We start from the raw sequence: 26419 nt of genomic DNA, 5'->3' as shown, positions 1-26419 counted from the left end.
CATAGCCATCATGTTTTCCTCTATTTTGAGACTATACTCAACAATTTCTGTTAGCATCCTGATTACCAGTGTTGTGAACTCTGCATAGGGTGGCTTAGTTCTGTTTTTGGAGCTTTGATCTGTTCTTTCATTTGGGCCATTTTTTTTTTTTGTCTCAACACACCTGTTATGTAATAAAGGGCAGAGCCTTAGGTACTTGTCAGGGCAGTGCAACCCATGTTGCTGTGTTGTGGTGCTCTATGTTGGGTAGGGGTCTGAGAGGGAACAATGTCGCTTGGTCTGCTTTTGGCCAGCATTTAGTCACTTTCTCTGCTACCCACAAGCAAATGGAGCCCTTTGGGTGCTGATTCCCAGGTGGGTGGATTTGTATACATTCTGGGTCCCTGTGGGTCTCTCCAGTGAACTCTCCTGTGAGGCTGGGAGTTTCTCCCACTGCTGCAACCCTCAAAGATTTTTTCAGCTCAGAGGTTTAAGGCTTTATTTTCCCAGGCTGGAAACCTGGGTTGTGCGGTCTGTCTTGCTCCCCAGTTTTCCATTCTGGTTTATCCACATGCGAATGTGAAACAGCTCAGTCTGCCAGCCGCCACCTTGCCACACATCCTTACTCCCCAGCTACCTGTCTCTGTCCCTCCTACATGTCTGGATGAATGTATTTTTTAAGTCCTTGGTTGTTGGACTTCCATATAGTTCAATTTTCTGGCAGATCTGGTTGTTATTTGTTTTTAAATTTGTTGTTCTTCTTTTGGTGGTGGGAGGAGGCACAGTATATATACCTCCGGCTCCATCTCTGTCAGAAGTCTCTTTTCTTTCTTTTGTTTAATTTTTTAGTAGTTAATTTCAACCTTATCTTTCTTATTATCTTAGTCATGAATGATTGTTTTATATAATTTAGGGATTTTCTTTTATTTAAAATAATTTTATAATCAGAACTTTATAAGCATCATTCCTCTCTTTTGTTTACAAATTTTGTCTTTTACATATTAGTGGGCTTCTTGGTTATAAAAAGTTCAGGAGAGATTTTTTTGCTCTCACAGTCTAAAAAGTAATGACTGTAGTATAAAAAGAGATAGATGACACCAAGTGACTGCAGCAGTGCTATGTGGCAACATTTTTCTCCTATTGGTGGTATCAGTGGTATGGTTTATGTTATAAATACAAGTGAGCCTTCTAGCATGTTCTCTCTCTCTCCTCTTTCTCTTTCTTTTTTCTATCATCAGGTGGATTTTTGTCAGCATTGTATAGCCAATAGCATCTTGGGAATAGTTGAAATGAGTTTTTGTTTGATCACCTGGAGAAAATTGAATGAAAACTCTCACCATTAGAATAAAAAACCTAGAAATCCTTCTAATAGAATTCTGAGATGAATAAAAGCTTCTGCAATGTATAAATGAGGTCATATTTTGATACAGACATACAGGTTGAAAGAAATACACAATAGAACAGATACAAGGTTTGGAATTCTCAGGATGTGCCGACTTCACCTTCTCTAGTACCTTTGTCTTTTCCCTTTTTCTTTCCTTTCCCTCCTTTTATGGTGAAGTCCTCATCCAGGGCCTTCTTCAAACACATTTCATTCTTCAGATTCTCTCTCCAGATTAGGTCTGGTGCTGTCTCTTATGTCCTTTCGCAGGACCCAGTTCCTATTTAATATGAATCACATTTTATTTTAAACTCTTTATTTTGTCTTTTTACCTACTCTGATGTTAAGTCCTTTAAAGCAGAGACTTCATCTCTGTGTTCCTTTTATACACTCTTACAATATTCCATCATTTTTCTTCACTAACCACTATTTGTACATATATATTTACATGTGATCTACCTGCCTCAAGACTAAAACTTATGAAGTCCAGGACGCATCTGCTTTGCTATACATTTTATTACAATGTGTAGCAAAGTACCTAACATTTTGTAGTTGAACACAATACCTGGTATATCTACATTCACTTTCTGTGTACCAAGAAAATGCCTCCTTATTGTCTATTGCATATGATATGTCCATTTTCATTTCTGTCTTTACTTATAATGTTCTTTTCTGACATGTGCCACTGTACCCTTTAGCATCTCCCTCCCTTCATTCAAAACACTAGCAGGAAAGTACAGTGACAGCAAGGAAATACCCTGAAGGCCAGTGCCCCAGGCCATAGAAGTCAGCCAGCTAAGAGTTTGGAAGAGAAGGACAAAGAAAGCTAATTCAGCAACTGGAGATTTTGTGTCCGGTTCTTTGGTTACACATTTACAACAGAAAATCTTTGAAACTCCTAAGTATAAGATCAGGTATGCCCTAGGTTTGCCACCCTTAGAATTAAAGGATTCATTTGCATGACTTGTCCAGATAACTGGAATAGGAAAACTGGATATAAAGAAATGTAGGCTTTCTGTGCTGGCTCAGTAATGAACTCACAAAAGGACCTTTGCAAATCATCTAACTTCTCTGGGGCTTTCATACTCTGTGCCTTTGCAGGCATCTTCTCTTCACTCTGGAATTCCCTAAGCTCTTTGACAAGTAAACTTTTACTCATCTGCAACACTCAGCTTGCTGTCATCTTTCTGAAGCTTCGCCTGACTTTCCCCACCCACGCCTGAGCAGTTAGGTGCTGCTTCCTTTGTGCTTCTAGAGTATGGTAATTATTTATGTGACTGCTCTTCTCCCACTTTGCTCCTTCCCTTACCCCTAACCTTACATAAACTATGACCTCTCAGCATTTCTTCTATTTTTAAAACCTTAGTCTTTAACATATGGTTTGGCATAAACACTCAATATATGTTTGTTGAACCTAATGAATAAACTTCGTGTCTTTATATTTATTCCTATGTATATGATGCAATTGGGCAAGATTGATAGTTTTCAAATGTTTAAAAAGTAGAAGAACCAGTTTTCTTAGTTAAAATTTTATGGACAGGACCACTACATTAAGGAAAAAATGAAGAAAGTGCTCTATTTGAAGAATGCAAGTTTAGAAAACTATCGATCTGATTTCTCTTAAAACAGAGCATGGAAAGTAGAAAACTACAGTAAAACAAATTGCCCTAGAATCATGATTGCACATTGTCCTTGCATCTATAAAAGATGTAATTCTGTGAAAATTATTTTTTCAAGTAACAACATTTTTTACATGAACATTGTTTTGTGAAAATTTTCCTAAAATGTGAAAAACTGACCTGTTTCTCTAAAAAACAGAATGTAGCACTAAGGTAATTGAATCTTTCCTTAATGACTCAGGCCCTCATTAGGAACAGTCACTGTACTGTTTCACTGAGTTGAATTCACAAAAGTGTTGTTATGACATGTTTATTTTCCCATATCTTCCTTGTCTGCCAACTGTCATTTCTTCTGCTGTCATTTTTTCTGACCTAATAGCTCCCATAGCTAACCCGTTTTTCTCAAAGCCCATGAGTTCTAAATTTTCTGTGAGCTAAAACAATAGAAAATAAACTTTGTTTAGCAGTGTGTATGGTTACACACAAAAAATAGTGGGATTCAAGAATGTTGATGGCCATTATGTTGGCACTATGTGAAGGTCATTAAGGTTATTTTGGGTATTTAGAGGCCTAGGGTTATTTTGTGGTTTCTGTGTCTTTGGGTTTGAAATTTCTTAAAGTTATGCTTCTACATGAATGAGGTCAAGTGTATATGATATTTAGAAAAATTAACCTTGGTAATCTGGGAATAATTGAATAAAAGTACCTAAGGTGATTTAAAGTAATTACACCATTTTCTTTACAAAGCAAACAATAAAATATTTTTGAGCATGAACCCCTAATAAATGTTTATTTATATATTATACACAGTACTTCTGAATTAATGTTATATATATTATAAAACATGCTTAAATATAGAAGTTACAAATAACAAAACAAATATAGATAAATAACAAATAATTCTAGATAACTGTCTTGTGCATCCCCTGGGATGCATGCACAATTACACATTTCACATTCAGATCTCTTGTTTACATAACTATGTAATTACAGTAACTTTGACTTTAGTTAGGTAGATAAGTGTCTGCCCAAGTGAAAATTTATTTAGCTTATTTTTAAGACATTGAATCATTTTTTTTAATCTCCAGAACATAACATATGGCCTAGTATATAAAGATACACAATAAATGTTTGATGAGTGTTAAATGAACAATGAAGATTAAATAGTCCATAAGGATGTTTTCTAAACACATTTAATTAATTAATTTTATTTACTTAGCTCATGTCAGACCTCTTTCACAATGAATTCACATATTATTATAGCATCAGTAGTGTGTACATCATGAAGAAGGAATGGTTGTAAAGCACTTTGGGATATCAATGGCAGAAGGCTTTGAGCCAGGAACAGAGCATCCAGTGAAGGCTGGTTCCCATGCAAGGTTTTCGCCCATCCAGATTGCTATAGTAAGAGCTATGGCAAAATCTGGCTTAATAAAAACCATCATGTGATACTCAGGGGCATCTGGAATGGTGTGTGGGACTCATGCATTATTAGTAACTAAATAAAAGTGATTCTCAAAGCCAGGCTGATAATAGTATTATAGCATTGGGAAGAGTTTGGAGAAAGGAAGAAGTGAGACACATTTGGATTGAAATTCAGGGAATGGCTGTGTCTTAGGCCTTCTTCTTAAAACTACACAATCACCTTGGGCACTGATAACCTTCTAGTCAGACATTACACTACCTGCATGATTAACTCAGCAGCTTTTCCACAAACCTACTTCTCTTGAATGTTTACTTCTCTGTAGAGGGTATAGCCACCATCCACCAAGATGCAGAAACCTGGAAGTTGTCCTTGGTCCTTTAGCTCCCTCATTCTTTACCTCTGTCTTTTGGCTCTATTCTTTCTGCCAACATTATCCCTTATCTCCTGCTTGAATTCCTTAGCTCCAATATCATGCTCCCAAATTATTTCACACATTATACCAGAATGGCTTTTATAAATAGAAATTTGGACACTATATCTTCCTTGTTCAAAGGAGATAATATTCTGCTCTGCTCTTCTCTTCAATTTCAGCCCCCATTTCTTTTCCTCTTGCATTTGGTTATCCTTTGAACCAAAGGATACATCTAACTTCTTTCAGTTCTTCAAAGATGCTAGGCTACCTTCAAAACTCTGCACCTCTACCCAAGATGCTACTCTACCTGAAACACTCTTTTTTCCTCTTTAACTTTCTTCTTATGGTCTCAGTGGAGACATTACTTTTTCCAGAGATATTTCCCTGATTCCTGCTAGGTATCTCTGCTAAGTATCGTAGTAGCATCCCACAACTTCCCTTGCTACTCCATTCAGTGACTGTAGTAAGTGATGTATTCATATTTCCTTCTAGACTCTGAGCTCCATGAGGGCAATGGGTACATTATGATCTTCACTGCTATATTCCTAACACTCATGACAGGGCCCTCAACTTTCATACATACTTGCTGAATAAAAGAATGAGGGGATGAGGGCACTGATATACTCATCAGGAGCCAAGGTAAGTGATTAGTCAGAAAGACTAAACAAATACAGCAAGGGATGGGATAAATGGGCAGTTTGGCCATAGTTACCCGTACTTGATTCCTAGTGTATATCAGATGTCAGGGTTATGGATTTAGAGGAGACCTGAGTTTACCCAATGAAGCAGAATAGCTTGCAGTCAGACACACTTGAGCTCTAAATATGAGAGGTATAATCCTGTCAAGTCACTGATAGGGATGATATAAGAATTCATTGAGATTATTTGTGCAAATTGCATGGTGTGGTCACCTGATATTTTGATGTTGTCCTTGTGATATAGTTATTATGCCATGTTCAACATTACCCATCAAAATGCTTCTGCCATGCCCTGGCCAGGTAGCTCAATTGGTTGGAGAATCATCCTGTACACCAAAAAAGGTCACATGTTGATTCCTACTCAGGGCACATACTTAGATTGTGGGTTCAGTCCCCATTTGGGATACGTATAGGAGGCAATGGGTGACTGTCTCTCTCTCTCTCTTTCTCTTTCTCTTTCCCTCTCCTCCTATCCTCTCTATGTAAAAACTAATAAAAACATATCTTCAGGTGAGGATTTAAAAAAATGTTTCTGCCATATAATAATAATGGTCAATATTTTTTATCACCTTTCCTCAAATCTGACATTCTTCCAGATGACATAAAGGAATGATCTTATTTAGTTCTCATGGGAACCTATGAAGAGTTGCTTTTATCATTTTCAGTTACTGAGGCAACCAAGGCATAGAGAGGTTAACTTGCTCAAATTCACACAGCTGAGCAAAATAGAGCATTTGACCATCTTGGTGATTTTACCTCTCATTTGTTCTTAATATTTTTGTTTGAATTTTGTTTTTTCAAGTTAAATAAGGTATGTCAAGTTAATTGAAAGAGTATTTAATTGCCTACCATGTGTGCCAAATTAAGTACTATGTGAATTTATGTATTTGAGTATTTATGTATTTATTGTTATTGATTTTAGAGAGAGAGGAAGGTAGAGGGAGGGAAGAAAGTGAGAGAGGTATTAATATGTTGTTTCACTTATTTATGAATTCATTGGTTGATTCTTGTGTCCTGACTGGGTATTGTTGCATCCAGCAAACTCAAGAATGAATATTGGAGACTTTCAGGGTACCAAAGATGTTACTTTATTGGCCAAGTTTAACCTGCGCAGGGGCGAACTCTCCAAACGTGCCAGAGGCACATGGCTATTAGGAGCCACAACTGAGAGCCGCGCCCAGCGCTTACAACTACGTCCTCATATATGGGCAGGTAAGCAAGCGTTATACAGAAGCAGACGTGGCAGTTAGTAATTCGCTTACAAAGACCGCACGCGGGAATTTCAAACCAAGCATTCTTTCATAAGGCGGGGAAGCTGTTTGTTCATTAACCTAGTAATCTGGCTCCAGCCAGCTAGCCTTCTATCTTCTTACTAAAAAAAAACTACAAAGCACTGCTTATCTAGCCTTCCCTGGGGGAGAGCGTCTGCTAGATACAGGGAGCTCTGCTTACTGTACTCTGTCTCTTTTATCATTTCTTATTTTAGCTACAATGTAGTTCTCGCCTATTAAGGTTAAACTTAGTTCTTAATTTCCTTGTTCCCAACAGTATCAAACTCACAACTTTGGCGTATGGGGATGACACTCCATCCAACTGAGCTACCTGGCCAGGGTTATTACTGTGTGAATTTAAATGAACACATATTTATTACTGATTACTGAATAAAGTACCGCACTTTATTGATATTCATGGACATCAACATTGGTAGAACCAGAATTTGCCACTCTAAAATATTTATCACTGACTATGACTCGCTTGGGATACTGATTGTTTTAAGATGATTGTTTTTTAAGGAATGAAAGGTTCAGAAGGAACCTTTGATCTTCCCCCTAACTGCCTAAAAGAATTTAGACCCTTTAGAGGACCTGTTCCAGGAATGGCACTATTATCATAGCTACCTAGTTTAATATGTGTGGTAAGGAGGAACCTACCAAGGTCCATTTGTTTGAAGTCTTCTCTGTGTCCCACAGTTAAAATGGCTTGTCAAACATTTATTTTCCAAACATTTGCTTCACCATTTCCATGTGAATTGCCTTCTTTCTCTTTGAAGTCACAAATTTCTCCTTAGCTCCAAAATGTCATTTAGACCTCAATTGCCCAATGCCCTTGGGTCTCATATTTGTATGGAACTCCCATACATCATATGTAATAGAGTTGTTCATATTATCAGTCTGTCTCATGTTAATTTCATTATTAGCCCACCCAGAATAAATTAAAAATGTAGATGAAAAAACTAATTTTTCCACAGTTGGTTAGTGGAATTACATCTTAGTGAGATGGCAGGAAAAAAAAAAGACAAGGACATATATAAAAAAGGAATAAAACAGAATCTTTTAGAGAAGCTACATTCTATCCCACTCCTTTGGTTACAGATTATGCTGCAGTAGACAGTGATGCTTCATAATTGTTCTGCTTCCATTCTGCAGATTCTAAATAGTCTAGGCCCCTAGATAAGTTTTTAGAAGACTTAAGGGACTTTTATACATACCACTTTTGAAATTTCTAAATTAAAAATTTTAAAAAACACTAATTCAAAAGAACTGAAACAACTCCTGTGTTCATTGCAAAATTATTTACAACCACCAAGATAAGGAAGGAGCCCAAGTGTCCGTCAGTAAATGAGTGTGTAAAACAACTATCAGACATTTACAGGATGTAATACTACTTGGCCATAAAAACAAAGAAAATTTCACCCTTTGTGACAGTATGGATGGACTTGGAGAACATTATGCTCAGTGACATAAGCCACTCAGAGAAAGACTAATACAATATGATTTAATTCAAATGTGAAATCTAATGAACAAACTGAACTAACAAGCAAAATAGAGGCAGACTCGTAGATAAAGACAGCTAAGGAGAAGGAGGTTAGAGAGTAGAAGGATTGAGGAAAATGGTAAAAGGATTCATGGACATGGACACAGTATGATGATTGCTGGTGGGAGGTGGGCATAAGGGGACTACCGTGTTTTTTGGACTATAAGATGCATTTTTTTATCACATTTTTTGCTTCAAAAAATTTTTCCTATTTTCCTCCTCTAAAACCTATGTGTGCCTGTTTTTCAGACCATAAGATAGATGTACCTAGGCTTTAGATGAGAAAAATAGGAAAAAAAATTTTGAAGCAAAAAATCTGGTAAAAAAGTGTGTCTTGTAGTCCAAAAAATACAGTAAATTATAATGAAAAAAATACAATAAAAAATAAAGAAAAAGTGTTTGTTAGTTATTGGTCATTATGCAAAGTGTCATTGTCAGGAGTATAGTCTGAATAACTATCTCAGAAACTTCAAAGGCAGTGCTTTTCAGGTTTCAGGTTTAACTGAAAGTTAGTTTGGTTGCACTGACTCTTTAAAAGTTAAAAAAAATGAGAATGGGACTGGATGAAAGAAGTTGAAGGGATTAGCCAAAGACTGTATTTGTATAACCCATCAACACAGACAAGCCTGATGGCCTGAGGGAAGGTGGGGTAGGGCTGGGTGGGGGTGGGCAAGGAAGAGAAAATGGGGACATCTGTAATGGTGTCAACAATAAAAATAAAGTTAAAAAATAAGTGGATTGTCTCAATCAATTGGAATCAACTGCAGTTTTTTTAGAGAAATAATATCCCTGGTGTATTATTATTAATGGCACATCTAGAAAGAAGAGGTATCCAATGAATGTACATTTTCTTCAGTTTTGATAACATAAGTGCAACTATTCTCTTGTCCTAGATATTCAAAATATGTGTTTTAGCTTTCTACAAATGATCTGCATTTTACTCAATTAAATAAAGGGCAAAAGCTATCTGAATGTATTTAAGTACTTTATATCTGCAAATTAATGCATTTTTGTTCTTGGCTCATCAGATTAAGCTACAATTAAAGTCTCCTTTATAATGAGTTTACCTTACCACATAGAAACAGTCAGTCCAAAGCATTCAGCCTGCAATAGACCCGGCTTGGGGCCTTGGGCCAACGAATCTTCAAGGGTGTGAGTCTTGCCTGCCTGGATGCCTATAGCGTGTTCATACAACTGGAACTGGTTTTACCAGATTCAGAACCTGTTTGACCAAAATAAATAAAGCACTGAAAAGTAGAATAAAGGGAATTTCAGAATTAGAGATCATGAGATTAAACTCTCAGTTGGGGTCAAGGTTATAAAACCATACTTTATTCCACTAGAAGAGTTTGGTATTTTTGCCTTTGGCATTGTCTACCCTAAAGGTTTCTACTCTCCTCATTGCATTCCTCGAATTTCATTTATTCTGGGGCTGGACTGAGAAAAGTAGTTGAGAGACAAAAGATAGGATGACTGGGGGTGGGAATGAGAGGGTAGGTGGAACGACTCTTGGGCAGTCAGGGACCAGCTAATTTACTCCTTTTCTCAGCTTCCGGGGGGGGGGGGGGGGGGGGGGGGGGGGGGGGAGGGGGAAACTCTTTCTTTCCTGTGGCTTTGGCCTCCTGACCCAGACATAGTGGGGCACAAGGGAGCCCAAAGCTTGCCAGGTCTGGGCTGTTGGCCAAGACTTCCAGCCGCCCTCCCCATCTGGATATAATGAAAAGGAACAACAGAAGAGGAAGTATGTCAGGAGTGTAGGAGTGATGGAAACCGTAAAGAGAGGCAGAGGGGGAAAAGTCCCCCAGGGAGGAGAACTGGCAGGCTAGGGCAGGCTAGGGTAGGGGCGGAGCCCAGGGAGTCAGAGGAGCAGCCACTTCCCCTATGACCGCCTTCTGCGCAGAGCCTGAGGGAGGTGGGGAGGGGCATGGAGGAGCTGGCAGGGGCGGGTTTCACCACCAGGCCCCAAGGCGAGATGAAACCTTTGCGGAGCCTCACTAACTTTTCCAGGCGGAAGAGGAGGAGAATGGGGCTTTGAGTGAGTTAGGGGTGGGGGGAGACTAGGGTAGGTGGTGGTCTCGCGGTCCTGGAGGAGGAAGGCTTTAGTCCTTTCCCTGGAGCTTCTCCTAAATCCAATACCCTTTCCTCTACTGTGTGCCCCCACCCCACCCCCACCCCCAGCGACTTCCTGAGAATCCGCTGCTGTCAGCTCGCTCGGTAAACCATTTTCCTCCCGGGTTTCAAATCAAAACTTCCCCGGGGTGGGGTTTGCTGAAGGGAAGCGGAGGGGGAGGGAATGTCCTGCTGGGGTGATGAGTGAAAACCCCCCTTTTTTCCCCCACCAGAAGCAGTCTGTTCCCTGCACCTAGCACCTAACAGCCCTTCAGCATCCGCCCAGCCGGGCGGTCAGCTAGGCAGCGGTCGCTGGAGCACCCAATGTCAAGCACTGGCGAAGCCGTAGCTCCCGGGCCCCTGCTCGGGGCCGAAGCGGGTGACGGTCGCCTGGGCTCCGTGGCCCAGGGTGAGTGCGCGCTTGCAAGTTGCAGGCTTCTTTGTCGTTGTTGCATTTTAAAATTTGTTAACACATTTATCGATTGGATTGGAGTGTGTATGTGTGTGTGGGTTGGGAGTGGGAGTGCGGTGAGGACACAATACCTACCTCATAGTTGTGAACTTTTTGCACAGTGTTACTTGCTCAAAGCAAGTTCTCCAGGATTCCTGCTCTAGATCAACAACCTGGTTAAGAGGGCGGGAACTACTGGTTCCTCCACTCCCCTTTTGGCTGTGGAGAAACGGGATGACAGGACTACTTCTTTCTTAAGCATATACATCGAGGGCTCGCTAATGTGTGGGTTCTAGGTCTCTTCAGTTTTTACATCTTCATCAGATTCAGGCCTGCCTCTGTACTCTGAATAAGCATGCATTCCCTTTATCTTTCTGTTTCTTGTGGTTTCTTCTGTTTCTCTGCTACTGGGTTTATAATCCAGTTTTCTGTGACCAATTACCTTGGAATGGCCCATGCGTGCATTTTCAATAACTGTTTTGTTTTGAAATAAATATTCCTTTAACGAAATGCTTTCTGAGAATGAATTAGCTCCTTTATGTTCTTCTAAAGTGTAAACACATACAGATTATAAGAGAAATACTCTTGTTTGAGAAACTTCTATAACAGGCTTATAAACAAGTCAGATTTTCTTTCTTCTGAAAGTAACAACAGGTTTTCATTGGTGACCAAGAAAGAACAAGGGCCATACTCTAATGATATATTTTCCTCTTAGGATGGCTTTGATTTAAAGAGTTCTGATACTAATATGAACTCAATAATTTCCCAGTACTCAAAAACGTACTTTGTACTTTTGACTTAAGCATATCTGATAGCTTCCCCCCTTAACAGTAATATAGTGGGATCTTTAGCATTTTTTAAGCCAGCAAAAAATGCAAAAGAAGAAATGAATGTTGAACCTACAATAAGTAAAAGCAGAAAACACATATGGCTGAATCAAAATGCCTGGCATTCGGGCTGTTAATTGAATTACGTTTATCATTGTTTTCTGCTTGGAAACAGTGAGCCAGAAAAAATAGAGGAAATCTGAAAAATCAGAGAACTAGAATGATAAACATGTTTTTCCAGAAGCATCCCCTGTTCTGCACATTGTATTATCAACACCATTTTCCTGTCCTTACGCATGTCCCCTGTAGTCATGGACTCATTGATGGGCTTTTTATGTTCACAGTTCAATTGTTAATCACTATTGTTAAACAGTGCTTATGTTAAAAGTCAGTATCAAACACACTAGAAAAACTATTGATTTGCAAAACGTTGATGTCTACTATGTCTAACTTTAATTGTATGCATTTTTAAAATGACCTAAAAGACCCTACAGTGATACTTAACGTACCTGTGCAGACATAATGTTGTGAGGTATCCCATTATTATCTGACTTTAAGAAGCAGACATTTAAAATGGTTTAAAGGAGAATGTTGGCTTCATAAAACACACATAGTATCAGTGGAAATTCTTGGGTTAGAGTTTACCTGTAAATTGGCTTAACCTCAGCAACAAAGTTACTTATTGCTTTCTAAATTAATTTAATGTCAACTCAAAATATCCTTTAAATAGACATTAATTAAATTGTAAATAGAAAGTAAGGTTGATTTTTTGTTAAAGGAAATTATCAAGATTGTTATAAAACTGTGTCTCAAACTGGTAGATTTCATAAGGTATACTGAAAAAAAAATTGTTGGAGTGAGTGGGTAGGAAAAAAGCTACATTATGTAGGCTTCCTAAGTTAGGTTGGTTTTATTGGTAAATACATTGGTGAAAAAGGTTTGCTAGTGAGCACTTTCTTGAATTATTTTAGTCTCTTCCTTATGTCCTTGGATTCTTTATCATCTTTTCTACAAAACAATTTAATAATTCTCTGGTATGAATGCTTACTTAATTGAAATTAATTTAAATCATTTATGTATTAAAATCAGTGAGAAAAATGGAATGTCTTATGAAATAAAATAACTTTTGCAAAGTTAATTATATGTATAAAGACATATATTTTAACCTATACATATGGGCTCCCTATACTGCTAACCCTAGACATAGAATGTTACATTTGAAGGTAATTTTAGGGGGTCTCTAATGTGAACTCCCCACCAAGTCTAGAATTTCTTTCTACATTCTGTTAGGTTGTTAGTTAGAAACCTACAGTATAGTGCATCTGCAGCATTCAGTGTTATGAAGATTTTCTTTATTGTGAGATAGCTCTGTCTCTTTAACTGTCTACCCATTTGCTTTGATTCTGGAGGCAAAATTCTATTACTATGAAAACATTAAAAGTATTTTCTATGAATTTGGCAAGTTATTACAGAGCAAGGACATAAGCTCATATGCTTTAGTACACAAGAAGGAACCAGGATGGATATGAGGAGCAGAGGGGGTTGTCAGCGACTGGAGAGCTCATGGACCAGGAGGAGATACATTTCAGCTTCAGCTCATTTTTGTCATTTGGGTTAATATTTTCAAATATTTCATGAGATACTGGAAATGTGTTTTTTTTATGTATCAACTCTCTTTTTTAAAGAGTTGGCAATGAATTAAATAACAATTATTGTCTAAGCCAAATGAAAGAACAATACCTGTAGGCTGGAAATGGTTATCTCTGGTATAGAAAATAGAAAGCAAAGAGGAAATTTAAAACTATTTCCCTATTTGTGACTAATTTCTAAAAGGTTGATTTGATTTGCAAATTTATGGAAAGTACCTGTGCAAGTAACTTGGTAAGTAAAGGGCAATTTGGGCCAAATTTATTTTTGTTTTAAGAGAGAGTTTATCTTGTAAATGTGGTTTATCTACTTGTCTTTTTTTAGCATGTTAAAATTCATTATGCTATCAACGCTGAAAATATAAGTATTTATTTTTTTGTGCAATAGTTATTAGACTCCTATAGTTTGAACAGCCTTTTAATTAAGTGCTCATTCATAAATTTGCAACCTATAACTACAAGGATCTTTAAACATAATTTAGTTTAACTGGCTCACTTTTTGGAAAGGATGTCCAGAGAATTAAAGTGACTTGCCCAAGGTCTCACACAAAGTCAGTAGAAATCAGGAAGGAAACACAAATTGTAAAGTATATTATGTCATTGTGATAAATGTAGTTGAAGCAGAGAATCAATACAGCTTTTTCCTACAGATGCATGAATTAAAGATAACGGGGTTTGGATACTGTGAATCTCTTGAGCCTGTTCCCATCCTTTATACCCCACCCCCACCTCACTGTATCTGTCAAGACTTATTTAAACTGTTGGACTGTGAGTGCTGGAATGTAGTTTAATGTGATAATGTGATTTAATGCACTCTTCTCTCCTGGGAGAGTCCTCTGAGACTATTAGGCAAACTTTTTTTTATAGTAGGATGCAAAATGCCAGTGAAGTTAATTAAAAATAATTTAAAGTGGAAGCTTCAAGTTGAAATTACATGAGGATTGTTTTGACTTAGAAGCTTCGCTGAGTTGTCAGAAGTTTATAGTGGCTAATCAGATTCATATATGGGAAGCCTGTTTATTTCACTTTATCCAGTGTATGCTTATAATATCCATCTTCTTCTACTGTTATATTATTTTATCCTTTTGATTAAGGATGGCATTTCTCCAAATGTGTCATATTTGGACAGCTTTTATCTCTGGTTCTCAATTGGGGATTATTGTGCGATCTAGGAGACGTTCGGCAAAGTCTGGAGACAGGTGTAGTCATAATAGGTAGTGGGGTGGTTTCGCATGGCATCTGGGGAGTAGAGGACAGGGATAATGCTAAACACCTTACAATGCATAGGACAGGGCAGCCCCTCCCAACGAGGAATGATCTGGCTCTGGCTCAGAATGTCAACAGTGTTGAGAAACTATCCTAATCTCTCAAGGCTACTGGCAAGTTGGCTTAGAACCTCCTGGTGTAAGATTCAAGAATCTGCATTTTTGTAGGTGCTCTTTATCTCTAATTGATAATCATTGTTTTTAGAGGCTTTTATTTATAGAAAGATGCTATCTCGATAGATTTTGAAGATTTTTTAAAATAGAAAAGCTTAAGAAAGCTTTTTAAAAGTCCCCTTTTCAAGTTCCAAACTTTCAATCACATCGCTCCACATACATATATTTTCTATTAGTGCCTTCCAGTGTTTTTATTACATACCCCAATTTAAAAAATTGTTGAGTGTTCATCCTCAAAAAAGTTTATTTTCAAAATTATAAGTACTGAATATGAATATATTTTGAACATTAGAAAAACTGCATCAGGATTTAAAAAGATGAGCTAAAAATAAGTGCATAAATAGGTTTGTTAATACTTTCAGCTACCACCTCAGTAGATATTTGTACCCTGTCACCCTGCACTTCTGACTGGTGATCCCAGTATTATGGAATAATGACAGGAGTCCCTCATTTGCACATGAGTTGTTTTCATCTGTGAGTTAGAATTTTTTAAAACTGGATTATCCTTTCTCATAGAAATAGAGTGATAAATTATATTTAGTTCCATAGTAAATCCTAAAAGATTGTCATAATTAAATTTTATTATGTTTCATATGTTTACAATGATAAATCATAGAGAATGTAATACTGGCAACCAAGTATGAATAACCGAAAACAAAATTAAGTTGAATAGAAACTGTTTTGAAACACTTGAATTTAGGAGCTTGAGTGAAGTCTGGCTTAATTAGAAAACTATAGAAACTTGTCTAAATTTGAAGAAGATTTAGGGGCATTTTCAAACACATTAGGATTTATACTCCCAACTCCTTTTTATGTCTAAAGGGACTAATGTTCATTTTAGAAGTTTAGTTATAGAAGTGCAAGGTTTATCAGCTAGATATATGCATTTTCCTTTTTCTAAGAAAAAGAATCACATGGGTAAGAAGAGGATGTGGCTGGGGAAAAATAATTGAGGGGAAGGTGGGAGGAAGGAAGGAAGGAAGTGATTAAAGAAGATGTCTATAAATTTAAGAAAGTGTTTGGAAGGTTGAACTGTTTGAGCTGAAAACAATGAAAAAATGTTCTGGGGGATAGCACAGTATAGCTGTGCAGGCACCTAGCATGTTAAGAAAGTAGATGATGGGGTAAAATATTTTATTAAGTAGGTAGCACTGCTAACTTGAAATAGGTCCTAATACATATTTGTGGAATAAATGATTGGGTAAATGGAGGACTTGATTGCTGTTCAGAACAAGTGTGAGTCAGGGCAGCGAAAGACAATGAAAAAGAACAGTTTTAGGGTTAGGGTGGGATATGAGAGTAGAAAAACTATTTATATGATTTACATGTGTATTTGTAATTCAGGGAATGTACATAGAGGGTTAGTTTTAGTACTGATTTTTTATCTCTCATGTCATTTTTGCTTCTCTTTACATTGTTTATTTCTGCCCTACTGAGATGCTCTGCTAATCACACACACACACACACACACACACACTCTCTGTGTGTGTGTGTGTGTGTGTATACATATATATTGAGTGAATATATATATACAAATGTATATATATGTGTGTGTATATATACATATATATGTATATATACACATATATACAGAGAGAGGGATAAGGGAGAGAGAGATAATAAATGACAAGTACAGTACCTAGAGAAACAGACTGATAAATGATATCTGGGGCTTGCAGGATGATGGAAGAAATACATTATGTTCATACATAGCTATAATACAAGGTAGACTGATTGGTGCTATAACAGAGGCACAAAGAAAGTGTAATGGTAGAACATGGGAGAGAGAACATCTCTAACTGGGTTATTTAGAAAAAACCTCAAGGAAATGTTATTTGAGTTTAACCAAGAAGCATGGTCATAGGACTCAGCTCTGTGGAGATGGGTAATTGAAAGCAAAGTTTGGAGGGGATTATTACAAAATGCTGAACACTTCACTAAGGAGCTGCATGGACTGTCCTCAGGATCAGAGAATGGGGTAAAGTTGTAAAAATAAGTCATTTTAAGGATGACCCTGATGATCCTACTGATGAGTTTGCATACTGTGTTTGTAGGCGGTAGTAAGCCGTTATAAAAGTTCTTGAAAAGAGGAATAACTGGTCCAACTTGGGGCTTTTAGGAAATAAATCTGGTGGCAATTCAAAGGATGCTTTTAGAGGGAGGGGCAAGTGTGAAGGCAGTGATTATTCAGAAGGATATTACAATAGCCTGACAAAAGATTAGAGGACCTAGGGCAACACCAGTGGAAGTGGAATTCAGAAACTGGATTTACAGAACAGCAGTGCAAGTAGGATAGAGCTCTACTTATATTCATTTTCTTTTTTCTAAGAAAAAGAATCACATGAGTAAGAAGAGGATGTAGCTGAGGAAAAATAATTGAGGGGAAGGTGGGAGGAAGGAAGTAAGGATGTGAGGACCCCTCGAGGGCATTGATTTTTTCTTATCCATCTTTGAAATTTCTAAAACCAATCACAGGATCCAGATTTTGCTGCATGTGAATTGATATGGTTGGGAAACTATTTAATATGGGAAATAGTGAAAAGGTAGAAATTTAAGATAATCTATAGGTTTGCTTTTCAGCCTGAGTGGAAATGTAGGAGGAGCTGTCCAATGTTCTTTTGAATATGTTGTTTCCATGGAATTCACCAATTCACGATAGCCATGATAACTAGCAGGCCCTGAAAAAGAGAATTTGTAACTAGGAGAATGCTAGGAGAGAGTCAGAATCACAGGCAAAGGGGTAGCTGATGGATTGGCATGAGAGTGAGAAAGAGGACCGAGGACTAGATTTGGGGAAGTGAGTGTACTTTAGGGAAGAGAAGGAAAAAAATATAGAAAAAGAGTCTATTAGGATTAGTCTCAGAAGCATTGAATTTGTAGTGGTCCTAGAAGATGAGGAGAGTTATGGTTTGTTAAGGGAGAAACAAAGTGTATGGAAGGCTTGTTTTGGATGTGTGGATTTTGAGCATGCTCACTACACATTAATGTAAAGAAAGCCAGGCATAGAGAGAGATTAAAGGTGAAAGTGCATGGGGTGGAGTAGTGGCATGGTAGGTGTATATAATTGAAAGAGTTAAATTCTGGAAAGAATGGCATGAAGAGACCAGTCTTAGGAAAGTTGTGAATGTTCCCCTTTGAGATGGGGATGGTAGAAAAGGATGAGTGATAATCTAGAGAAAATTTGATATGAAAAAGAATATTTAAGAACTAGATATTTTAAGCAAGGTAGATGGCAATATTTGCTGAAAGCATGGGAGGGGGTTAATTAGGATGAGTCAAGAAATTTGAGATTGTGGAAAAGACTTGGAAGAATCAAGAACTCAGCAGGGAGTCAATATACAATGAACAAAAGGTCTGTTTAGTAACACTGCGGGTTTACCTAAGAATGAGTGGCATGAATTTTAGTGAAAACAGTACAGTTGATTGCCTTTCTCAACAAAGAACATGCAAGAGCTTAGGAACAGAGGAAGATAGAAAGATCTTTGAAATTAGTACAGGATTTGAGGTTGGCAGGGTGGAAGCAGTGAAGGGCAAGGTAGGAAGATCATGCATGTGTGGGAAGTGTGGTATGTGCTAATGGATCTTGTATTACAGGCTCTTTAGGGAGTCAGGGAAATGAGACAGTGCAGGTTAACTGGCCAGCAAGAATCATACCTGTTGACTTTGGTTAGTTCACATTCAAGGATTTAATGTACATAATTGAGTCACTTTTACAGGGCTCCTAGGGAAGCTGTGGAATTTTGGGGTGTGTAAGGGCCTACCTTGTTTCTTTTAACCTTATTTTCTGGATTTTGTTGAAGTGATTTCATGGAAAGGTCTAATAACAGTGTGCAATTATTTTACTAGTGTTATATTTTTATAACAATAAAAGATTTGGGGAAAATATGGAAACATAAATTGACACGGTCTAAAGTTATGCCATTTGCAAATGGAAAAATAGAACCACAAACAAAACAGAGAAACTAATCCAATTGCCTTTCGGAGTTAACTGTCATTATTCTCTTATTTAAAGGCAAGGGATGTGATTTTTATGTTATTTCCAAAAGAGTCTACATTCAAGTTTTATTGAGGGAGCAGTGATTCAGCACTGGCTAGATTCTAGATATATGGACAGTTCAACTTGGGTGACTTGTTTAATCATTAAAGATGCTGCAGTCCTTCCTGTATTTTGATCAGTTGGTGCTTATGTACCAGTGTTTGGATATTTTTCCTCTCTCTTCTCCTTCCCTCTTCTCTCTCACCTCCTTTTGCTCTCTTTGTCTTTCTCTTTGTTCCCCTCTTTCCATTTCCCCCTTCTGCCATTAACACCACTGAAGTTACTTAAAGTTTTCTTACTTTCTTTTTTTCACCTTAGCGTACATATCCACAAGGAGGTAAGCCTTTAAACTTAAGTTTTGAAATTGCATTATATTGTCCAGATTCTAATTCTGATTACTTACAGTTCACCAAGTAGGAACTATGAAAAGTTATTTTAACATAAATTCCGTTTGTGGTTTCTACTTGCAGTATACTTCTGTTTTCAGATTCACACCCACATGATCTGAAGTAAGATGATTCATATACATGTGCTTTTTAAAAAAGATTTTATTTATTTATTTTTAGAGAGGGGAAGAGAGGGAATAAGAAAGGGAGAGAAACATCAATGTGTGGCTACCTCTCGTGTGGCCCTAAGTGGGGAACTAGTCTGCAATCCAGGCATGTGCCCTGTCTGGGAATTGAACCAGGCTGGCACTCGATCCACTAAGCCACACCAGCGAGGGCCATATACATGTGCCTTTGTGCCTTATTTTTATAGTAATTTCAGCATGAAGTCTGAAATATTTTTTTGTGTTAGCACATATAATTTATTATAAACACATTTACTTGAAGAAGCCCTGTCAACACATGTGTGTGTGCTTTCAATGTAAAAAGTCTTGTGAACATTAAAAATGTTTAATACTTAGTTTGCCCACAAAGAATTTATAAACTAGGTGAGAGAGAGGATGAGATGTAAATATGTGCCAAATTAAATTGTAATCCCTTCTTCAAGTATCAGTTCAAGTTTACCACAAGAACCTAGTGACCAATTAGTTTATGGCCAGTTACCACTTACCTGGCCATAATGGAGCATAATGGAGCATTTTGTACCACTTACCTGGTACAAAATGGAGCATATCAACTTAGAGGTAGAAAGAGAATCTCAGGATGGCAAAAAGAAGTTGGTTTTGTCTGGGTTGGGCTGCTAGAGGCCCCAGAGGAAGAATACACAGTTTGTAGGTGTTTTTAGTTTGAATTATGCAGAGTTGAGCACTAAAAATAAGGCAGGCAGCTTGTGGTTGAGCAGGTGACAAATGCTCAGAAGGCAGAGGGCAGAGTAGAAAGGAACCAGCTTCCTCTCCACGATGTAATCCCTCTACTTCTTTTTTCATGATGACTCAGCCCTTATTTTTTGGATCTCTGTGAACATACACCTACACTGTCATTATTTCTTTTATCACCTGAGAAACATGCAAGATCTTTAGTAAACTTCTCTGAGGGTTTTTACTATTTATTTTTCAGTGAAATACAAGATGAACTTATGGAGCATGAAAAAGGTATAGGAGTTACCACATTAATATAGTATATACAATATCAAACAATATCAAAGTAAACTATATCACTTTTTCATCAATACATAAAATGAGCTAAAGGGAAACATACTCAATCTTTGTATTAGGAAAGTGTTTGTGGTTGGAAGAGAAAAGGATTGGAGCATTAGTAGTGGGTGTGGAAAAGGTAATACAGATTTGAGAGAAATTGGAATGTTGTAGCTAGCAGGATCTGGTACTTGATTATGTTAAGGCAGGGGAAACAAGGTAGAAACAGAGTTAAAAAAAATGATTCTGAGAATAGCTTGACCAGGATATGGAGCATAGTTGGAGAAACAGGCAGGGGCAGAAAAGTGGAGATGAATTTTAGGAAATGTTGATTTTGATTTGCTTAAAGATATATTCATGTAGAATTGAAACTTGAAATCTATAGTTTATGACACGAATCAGGGCTAGGGTAATGGATCTACAAATAATCTTCCTGGAGGTATTTAAATAAGATTACAGAACGAGAATGGGTCCTAAGAGAATCCAAAGAAGGCAGTGTTCCAGAAGGATGTCCCAGAAGGCAAGAAGAGAACTTAGTGAGTTAAAGGAGGAACTTCCAGTTTTGGCCCTTTGAAAAATTACCAGTGAGAATACATTCCCTGACGTCGTATCCATAGCCATCATTCTGAAGTCTAAGAAGTAAATTTCAGTATGCTTCTAATTCTTATAAATTGTCAGATTCAAGCCATGCCTTTGAAATGCCTTTACAGATTAAACAATCCCCTTTGGTTCAGTTTTGATTTCTATTGGCCCTCATTCTTGTTAACCAGAGAGAAAGAAAGTGTTCTTGATAAAATCACTTGATATAGCTGTGAGGTAACAATGGTTTTTAAAATTGTAACATTTTATAATAGTGATCATGCTAAAAGACAAAAGGAGGATCTGTGTTGTCATTTTAAATAGAGGTAGATGGAAGATTTCTCAATTTCTTTTGGTTGTAGAGTTAATTGCTAAGTTAGGGAACAGCCATAGATATGGCATCTATGGATTTCAGTAATCATTAAGGACACTATCATGATGGCTATCTAGACAAGAGTAAGAAGATTGTCATGCCTGCAAGAGTGAATAGAATGTGAAGGCTCTGAAGAACCATTGACCTAATTGAGGGTATTTAACACAGAGAGGATAAAGACAAAAACAGGAGATATTTTCTGATACAAGACTGTCACACAGAGAGATTAGTCTTTGAATTGCAAAGAGCAAAATATGGTGAACCAGTGAAAAGTATAAGGAAGTAGATTTTAGATGATTGTAAGGAAAGTCTTTGAATAATTAAGCAGTCTAAAACTGGAAGAAACTGTCTCCTGAGGCTATTTCCCTATTTCTGGAAGTATTCATGTCTAATCTCCTTGGCTTACTTAGGGATTTGTATGTGGAATGTTTTTATCTGAACTCATGCTATCAGGTTGGGCTAAGAGACCTTTATGAGCCCATGTAACTCCAAATTCCATGAGCCTGAGTGTTTGGTTTTAGCATGAGTATACTTGACTGCAGAAAGAACACAATTGAACCTGTAATTGAGGAGGCAGGAGTTTAATATGTCTCAGGGTCAGTCATCCTGAAAAAATAATTTTAATATAAGAACTTTATATTTAGATGTAAAAGGTGCAGGAGATTTAGATGACTGGGATAATGTTTATGTCTTAGTGCCCAGTATTCGCCTGTTGTCATCTAACTTTCCCATTACATTTTTTTGAAGTGGGAAGTGCCTAATTCTTCCTTCTCCCCCGATTTATTTAGAGCCCTGACTTATTGAAATATTATTTATTTGAACTATCACTGCATTTTGTACTTATCATTTTCATATTTATATTTAATTGCATGTGCATGTAATTTTGTAATTCTTTTCCACTTTGCTGTGTGTACAGCCCACTCTTTACTCACTCCCAACCTGTAAACTCGTTGAGTCCATGCCATTTTTTTTCATATTCTTTTGGATTAAAACACACCATAAGCTTTTAAAAGCATAGGAAGCCTTCTTGAAGGAATGCATTTTAGATTTTGCTCAGTCTAATTTTTCAAAATATTGGTAACAATTAACTGATTATATCAAACCTATTTAAGTGTTTAATTTATTCAACAAACATTTATACAATATCTGTGATTAAATAACTTTCTTGTATTTATAAAATTATGTAATTTCATGCATTTGTTTATTCAGCTGCTAAAATGCTCTGATTATCTCAACATGTTTTATGGACAATGGGATTTTAATTTGTTTTAGAACATTGGACAAAACATGTAGGTTTCTTAAAGGTCATTTGTCTTGAGGGACTTTTTTTCCTTTTTTTTTTTTTTTGATTAGTGAAGAAGTAAAATTCCAGAGCCTCAGGTCTTCCTGAAAGCTGCCTTATCTTTCGTTTTTTTTAAAGGTTACATTTAGGAAGTATTTGTAGATGTCCACATTGTTCTGAGCCTCTGGGAAATACAGACCCAGAGGTTTTTACTTTTCCAGAGATTTTGGTCTCAGATTTCTTGAGATTTCATAAACTGAATACATACAGTTCATCTGAAATGATGATGTATTTGAATAGAAGAGTAAAAATGAAATTAATGCAATTTTGTTTACAGATTAAAGAGGTATGAATATAGCTTGCATAGAAAGAAGAATGTACATATTATGTAGATTACAAATGATCTTTCCTTACTTATTAAATATTTAATTGAAGTAGATGAAATCCAATGTGCAAAAGTCCCAAAATTTAAGCACAAAGAAAGCTGCTTATAGACCTTTTTATAAGAAATAAGTGTATTTTACACTAATTATATTTTATGAGGTTTTGTAAGATTTTATAAGGATATCTGCCAGTTGCTGTCATTTATATTAGTCTTTCATAATGTAAGCAAGTAAAATATGGATAACAAATAGGAAATGTACTTGACGATTACTTTGTGCATTTACACATTCCTCTGCCTAATTTAGCAAAATATTTGAGGTGGTTTATAAGAGTACATTTTTAAAAAACGATTAAAACAGAAAACTGAAAATATAGGTAGCCTAGGAGATTCAAACTGGGAGAAATCAAAATGTACTTACCACATTAGAATGCAGAGTCAAACCCACTTATTCAATTATGATTGTAAATTTGAGTCAAAAATGAAGTGTTTTTAAAATGTGATTTTATTGGTCAATAAAGGAAAAAATAATATACATTTTCTCGGAGGAAGCGATAGTTTTCCTTATATTCAGTCTGTAAACAGATTTCTTGCATGTTTCATGCAAGATTAAGGATTATGGAATAGACACTACCTTCAACAGCCTGCCTCTGATAAGTTTATAGCAGGTTTTAAAAAGGTACTTATTGCAATAACACTTAATAATAGCAAATGTGAACACGCTTTTATTATATACCAGACATTCTGCTTTCCAGGCACAATTCCATTTCTTTCTACACCCACTTTATGATGTAATATTGTCATTCCCCTTTTACAGATGAAGAATCTGACAAAGATTAATTTGTCCAAGATCCTCATTGCTAGTGGTGGACCCATGCACCATCATTTCCGATCCCATGTTCTTCATCAGTTCTCTAGTACAAGGTACAATTTAAGGATAATATTTCTGTTCCAGAGAACCTAATGAGAGTCTTTTTACTGTCAGGAAGGAATCAGATATCAGGACTTTTAGATGACAGTATTGTCCCTATTTTTTAAAAAACTTTGGAGTATATGGAATTTTATACTATAACATTCCCAGATTCTTCTGTTAGTTTATCTGTTAAAAGCATTTAGTCATTGAGGTAATGTATTTGCTTGATTACAAACTGATGGAAAGAATATCCATCTTTAATAGTTTGAATGGTTGTCTTACAGAAAAGTTGAGTTTACTATTTCTACCTACAATGAGCAGAACTGGGACTAGTTATAAATTAGCTGACAACAGATTTATGTTCAAAATGAAGAATAACTTGCTGACCAAGAATAGAATGTGTTCCCTTTTCTTGGATTTTTGGGGAAGGTCTGAGGATTGCAGTGGGGCTTTCTACCCTGCATGGGATATTAAATTAGCTGAACTAAAAGATCCTTTCAAACTCTGGATTTTAACATCCTGTCTCCAACTGAACATCTGTCTCTGAGACCCACTTTGTATTCTCATTGGTAAAATTAAGCTAACAGTTTTTTCTTTATGTCATTCATACTTTTGAAGATCAAATATATATTAAAGGCCTTTGAAAATTGCTAAGACTGTAATTGCAAAAATTCATTAATATATTTTTTAACAAAAGAAAGTATTTCATTTTTTAAAATTAGTACTTATTTAACAACCACATACCAGCTAAGTGGCTATTATATGACACATATAATATTTTACACATATTCTCAAAATTTTAAATGTGGGTAAGGCCAACTAGGAAAAATATTATAGAATTTTTAATTAAATGGAAATTTTATTCACCTGAATCTCATTCTCTTTCAGCAAGAATAATTGAGATTGGAAGGAGATTGCATCTCACCATTAATGCCCTTCTTTAGAAAAAATAAAGAGTACGGATCCTGTAAGATAATCAATGCCGAATAAGACATATTGTATTTACATTCATCATTTAAAACTCTTTTTTTTCCCCTTGGATTCTTTTGCTTAATTCTTGCTTGTTAATTTTAACTCAAATCCAATGCCTTACAAAGGCTTTTCTATTACTCTCTCTACTTCATTCTAAATACCCTTTTAGTGTGGATATGAAGTTTTGGCTCTATTGTTTGGACCTTGTGAAGAGTCAGATTTACAGAATTTTAGAGCCAGAAAGGCCCTCTGCAAGCATCCAGCTCAATCCCCTCATTTCCCATGAAAGAGAATGGGGTCCAGCCCCAGCCACACAGCTGGTCAGTCTTTGACCCAGCATTATGACCCAGGGCAGTTTATATTACCTTTTGTTGTGTAGTTGCTTGACTGTTTCAGATGTATGTTTGATTTTCCCAGCTAGAGGATTTGTTTCAGGGATAAAGCTTTTTTCTTTATCCAAAGATTCTTCTGTAGTTGTTTTCAGAGTGGGCACACTAGAATGCCTGGGAGCTAGACTTTCAGAAGCAAATGCCTGTGGTATATTTTGGTCTAGTGCTATTTTAAAAGTGTCTTCACTTTTCATTTCAATATCTAAAATATATATTCACCTATTAGTACAAGTGATTAGCATTATGCATAATTCAGGTTTTGTTTTCTCATAGTTGAGCCATAGTGGAGACAGAACTAAATATCTGTATTAATTACTGATTAGATAAAATTGTATTTTCTGATTACTTGGAATACTGTGACAAGGTCAGGAGAAGCAAGGCCTATAGCTCAATATTTGATAGTCTTTTCTAAGTTTTCTCTAAAGTGTTTAGTACAGAAGAGCTTATTTGGAACAGTGACCTAAATATAAACTGGCCATATGTATTAATGACATCTCCCTTACCCGCACACCACTCAAATTGAGACCTCTGAGTTTGAGACCTGTGCATTTTTATGTTTGAAGAGTGCTACAAAAAACAAACACCCCCTCTCCCAAAAAAAAAAACCCAAAACAGAGAACCATTGGTTTAGAAGAACAGCATAGTTGAGATGATAAACTTTTCCCTTTAAGAGAAAATTACTAAATTGGGAAAGAATGTTTGTCGTGTGTATATATACAGTAGAAATCTTACTGAAAGTTATAGACTGATTTTATACATCATTGAACTCTTCGGCTTGCCTACAGATATGTCTTTCAGGCTCATGTGGTAATCAAATTGAAATTATAAACCTTCATAAATCCAGAAGGGGATTAAACCAGGACCACTGTGGCCTCTGCTTCTGCAATTCAGAGGTGACATAACAAGCTTACAGTGACCACAGAAATTTCCTGTTAGAAACTGCACTTTTGTCACTGTAATGAGTAGTGGCTGACCTAAACTACTGAAAGTTGTAATAAAGTTGGTTCTGTGGCTGGACATCTTGGTGCTCATTTTATAATTGTCAATTAAGTCTCACTCTCCATGCATTTCTTCATTGTTAGATGTAACTGCACATTTATGATCCTGCCATAT

The 26419-nt window shown here is 36.6% G+C and overlaps 1 protein-coding gene across 4 annotated transcripts in view; it reads left to right on the top strand.

Moving 5' to 3' along the window:
* Window positions 1-10211: 10211 nt before the first annotated feature.
* MDFIC (MyoD family inhibitor domain containing) overlaps window positions 10212-26419 on the top strand; it is a 108308-nt gene continuing 92100 nt past the window's right edge. For 2 of the 4 annotated variants that reach the window (XM_045848076.1, XM_045848051.1), the window contains exons 1-2: window positions 10212-10364; window positions 10672-10847. In XM_045848076.1, coding sequence (XP_045704032.1) covers window positions 10763-10847 — 85 coding nt within the window. In that variant the 5' untranslated portion in view covers window positions 10212-10364; window positions 10672-10762. Of the gene's footprint in view, window positions 10365-10388; window positions 10544-10671; window positions 10848-23849; window positions 23957-26419 lie in introns of those variants that run through there. The other 2 variants (XM_045848060.1, XM_045848069.1) reach the window with 2 other exon arrangements.

This window comes from Phyllostomus hastatus, unplaced genomic scaffold, assembly GCF_019186645.2.
Source record: "Phyllostomus hastatus isolate PE091 unplaced genomic scaffold, TTU_PhHast_1.1 phas_contig_118, whole genome shotgun sequence".
NCBI lineage: Eukaryota > Metazoa > Chordata > Mammalia > Chiroptera > Phyllostomidae > Phyllostomus > Phyllostomus hastatus.
This window is presented reverse-complemented; position numbering and strand designations above follow the sequence as displayed.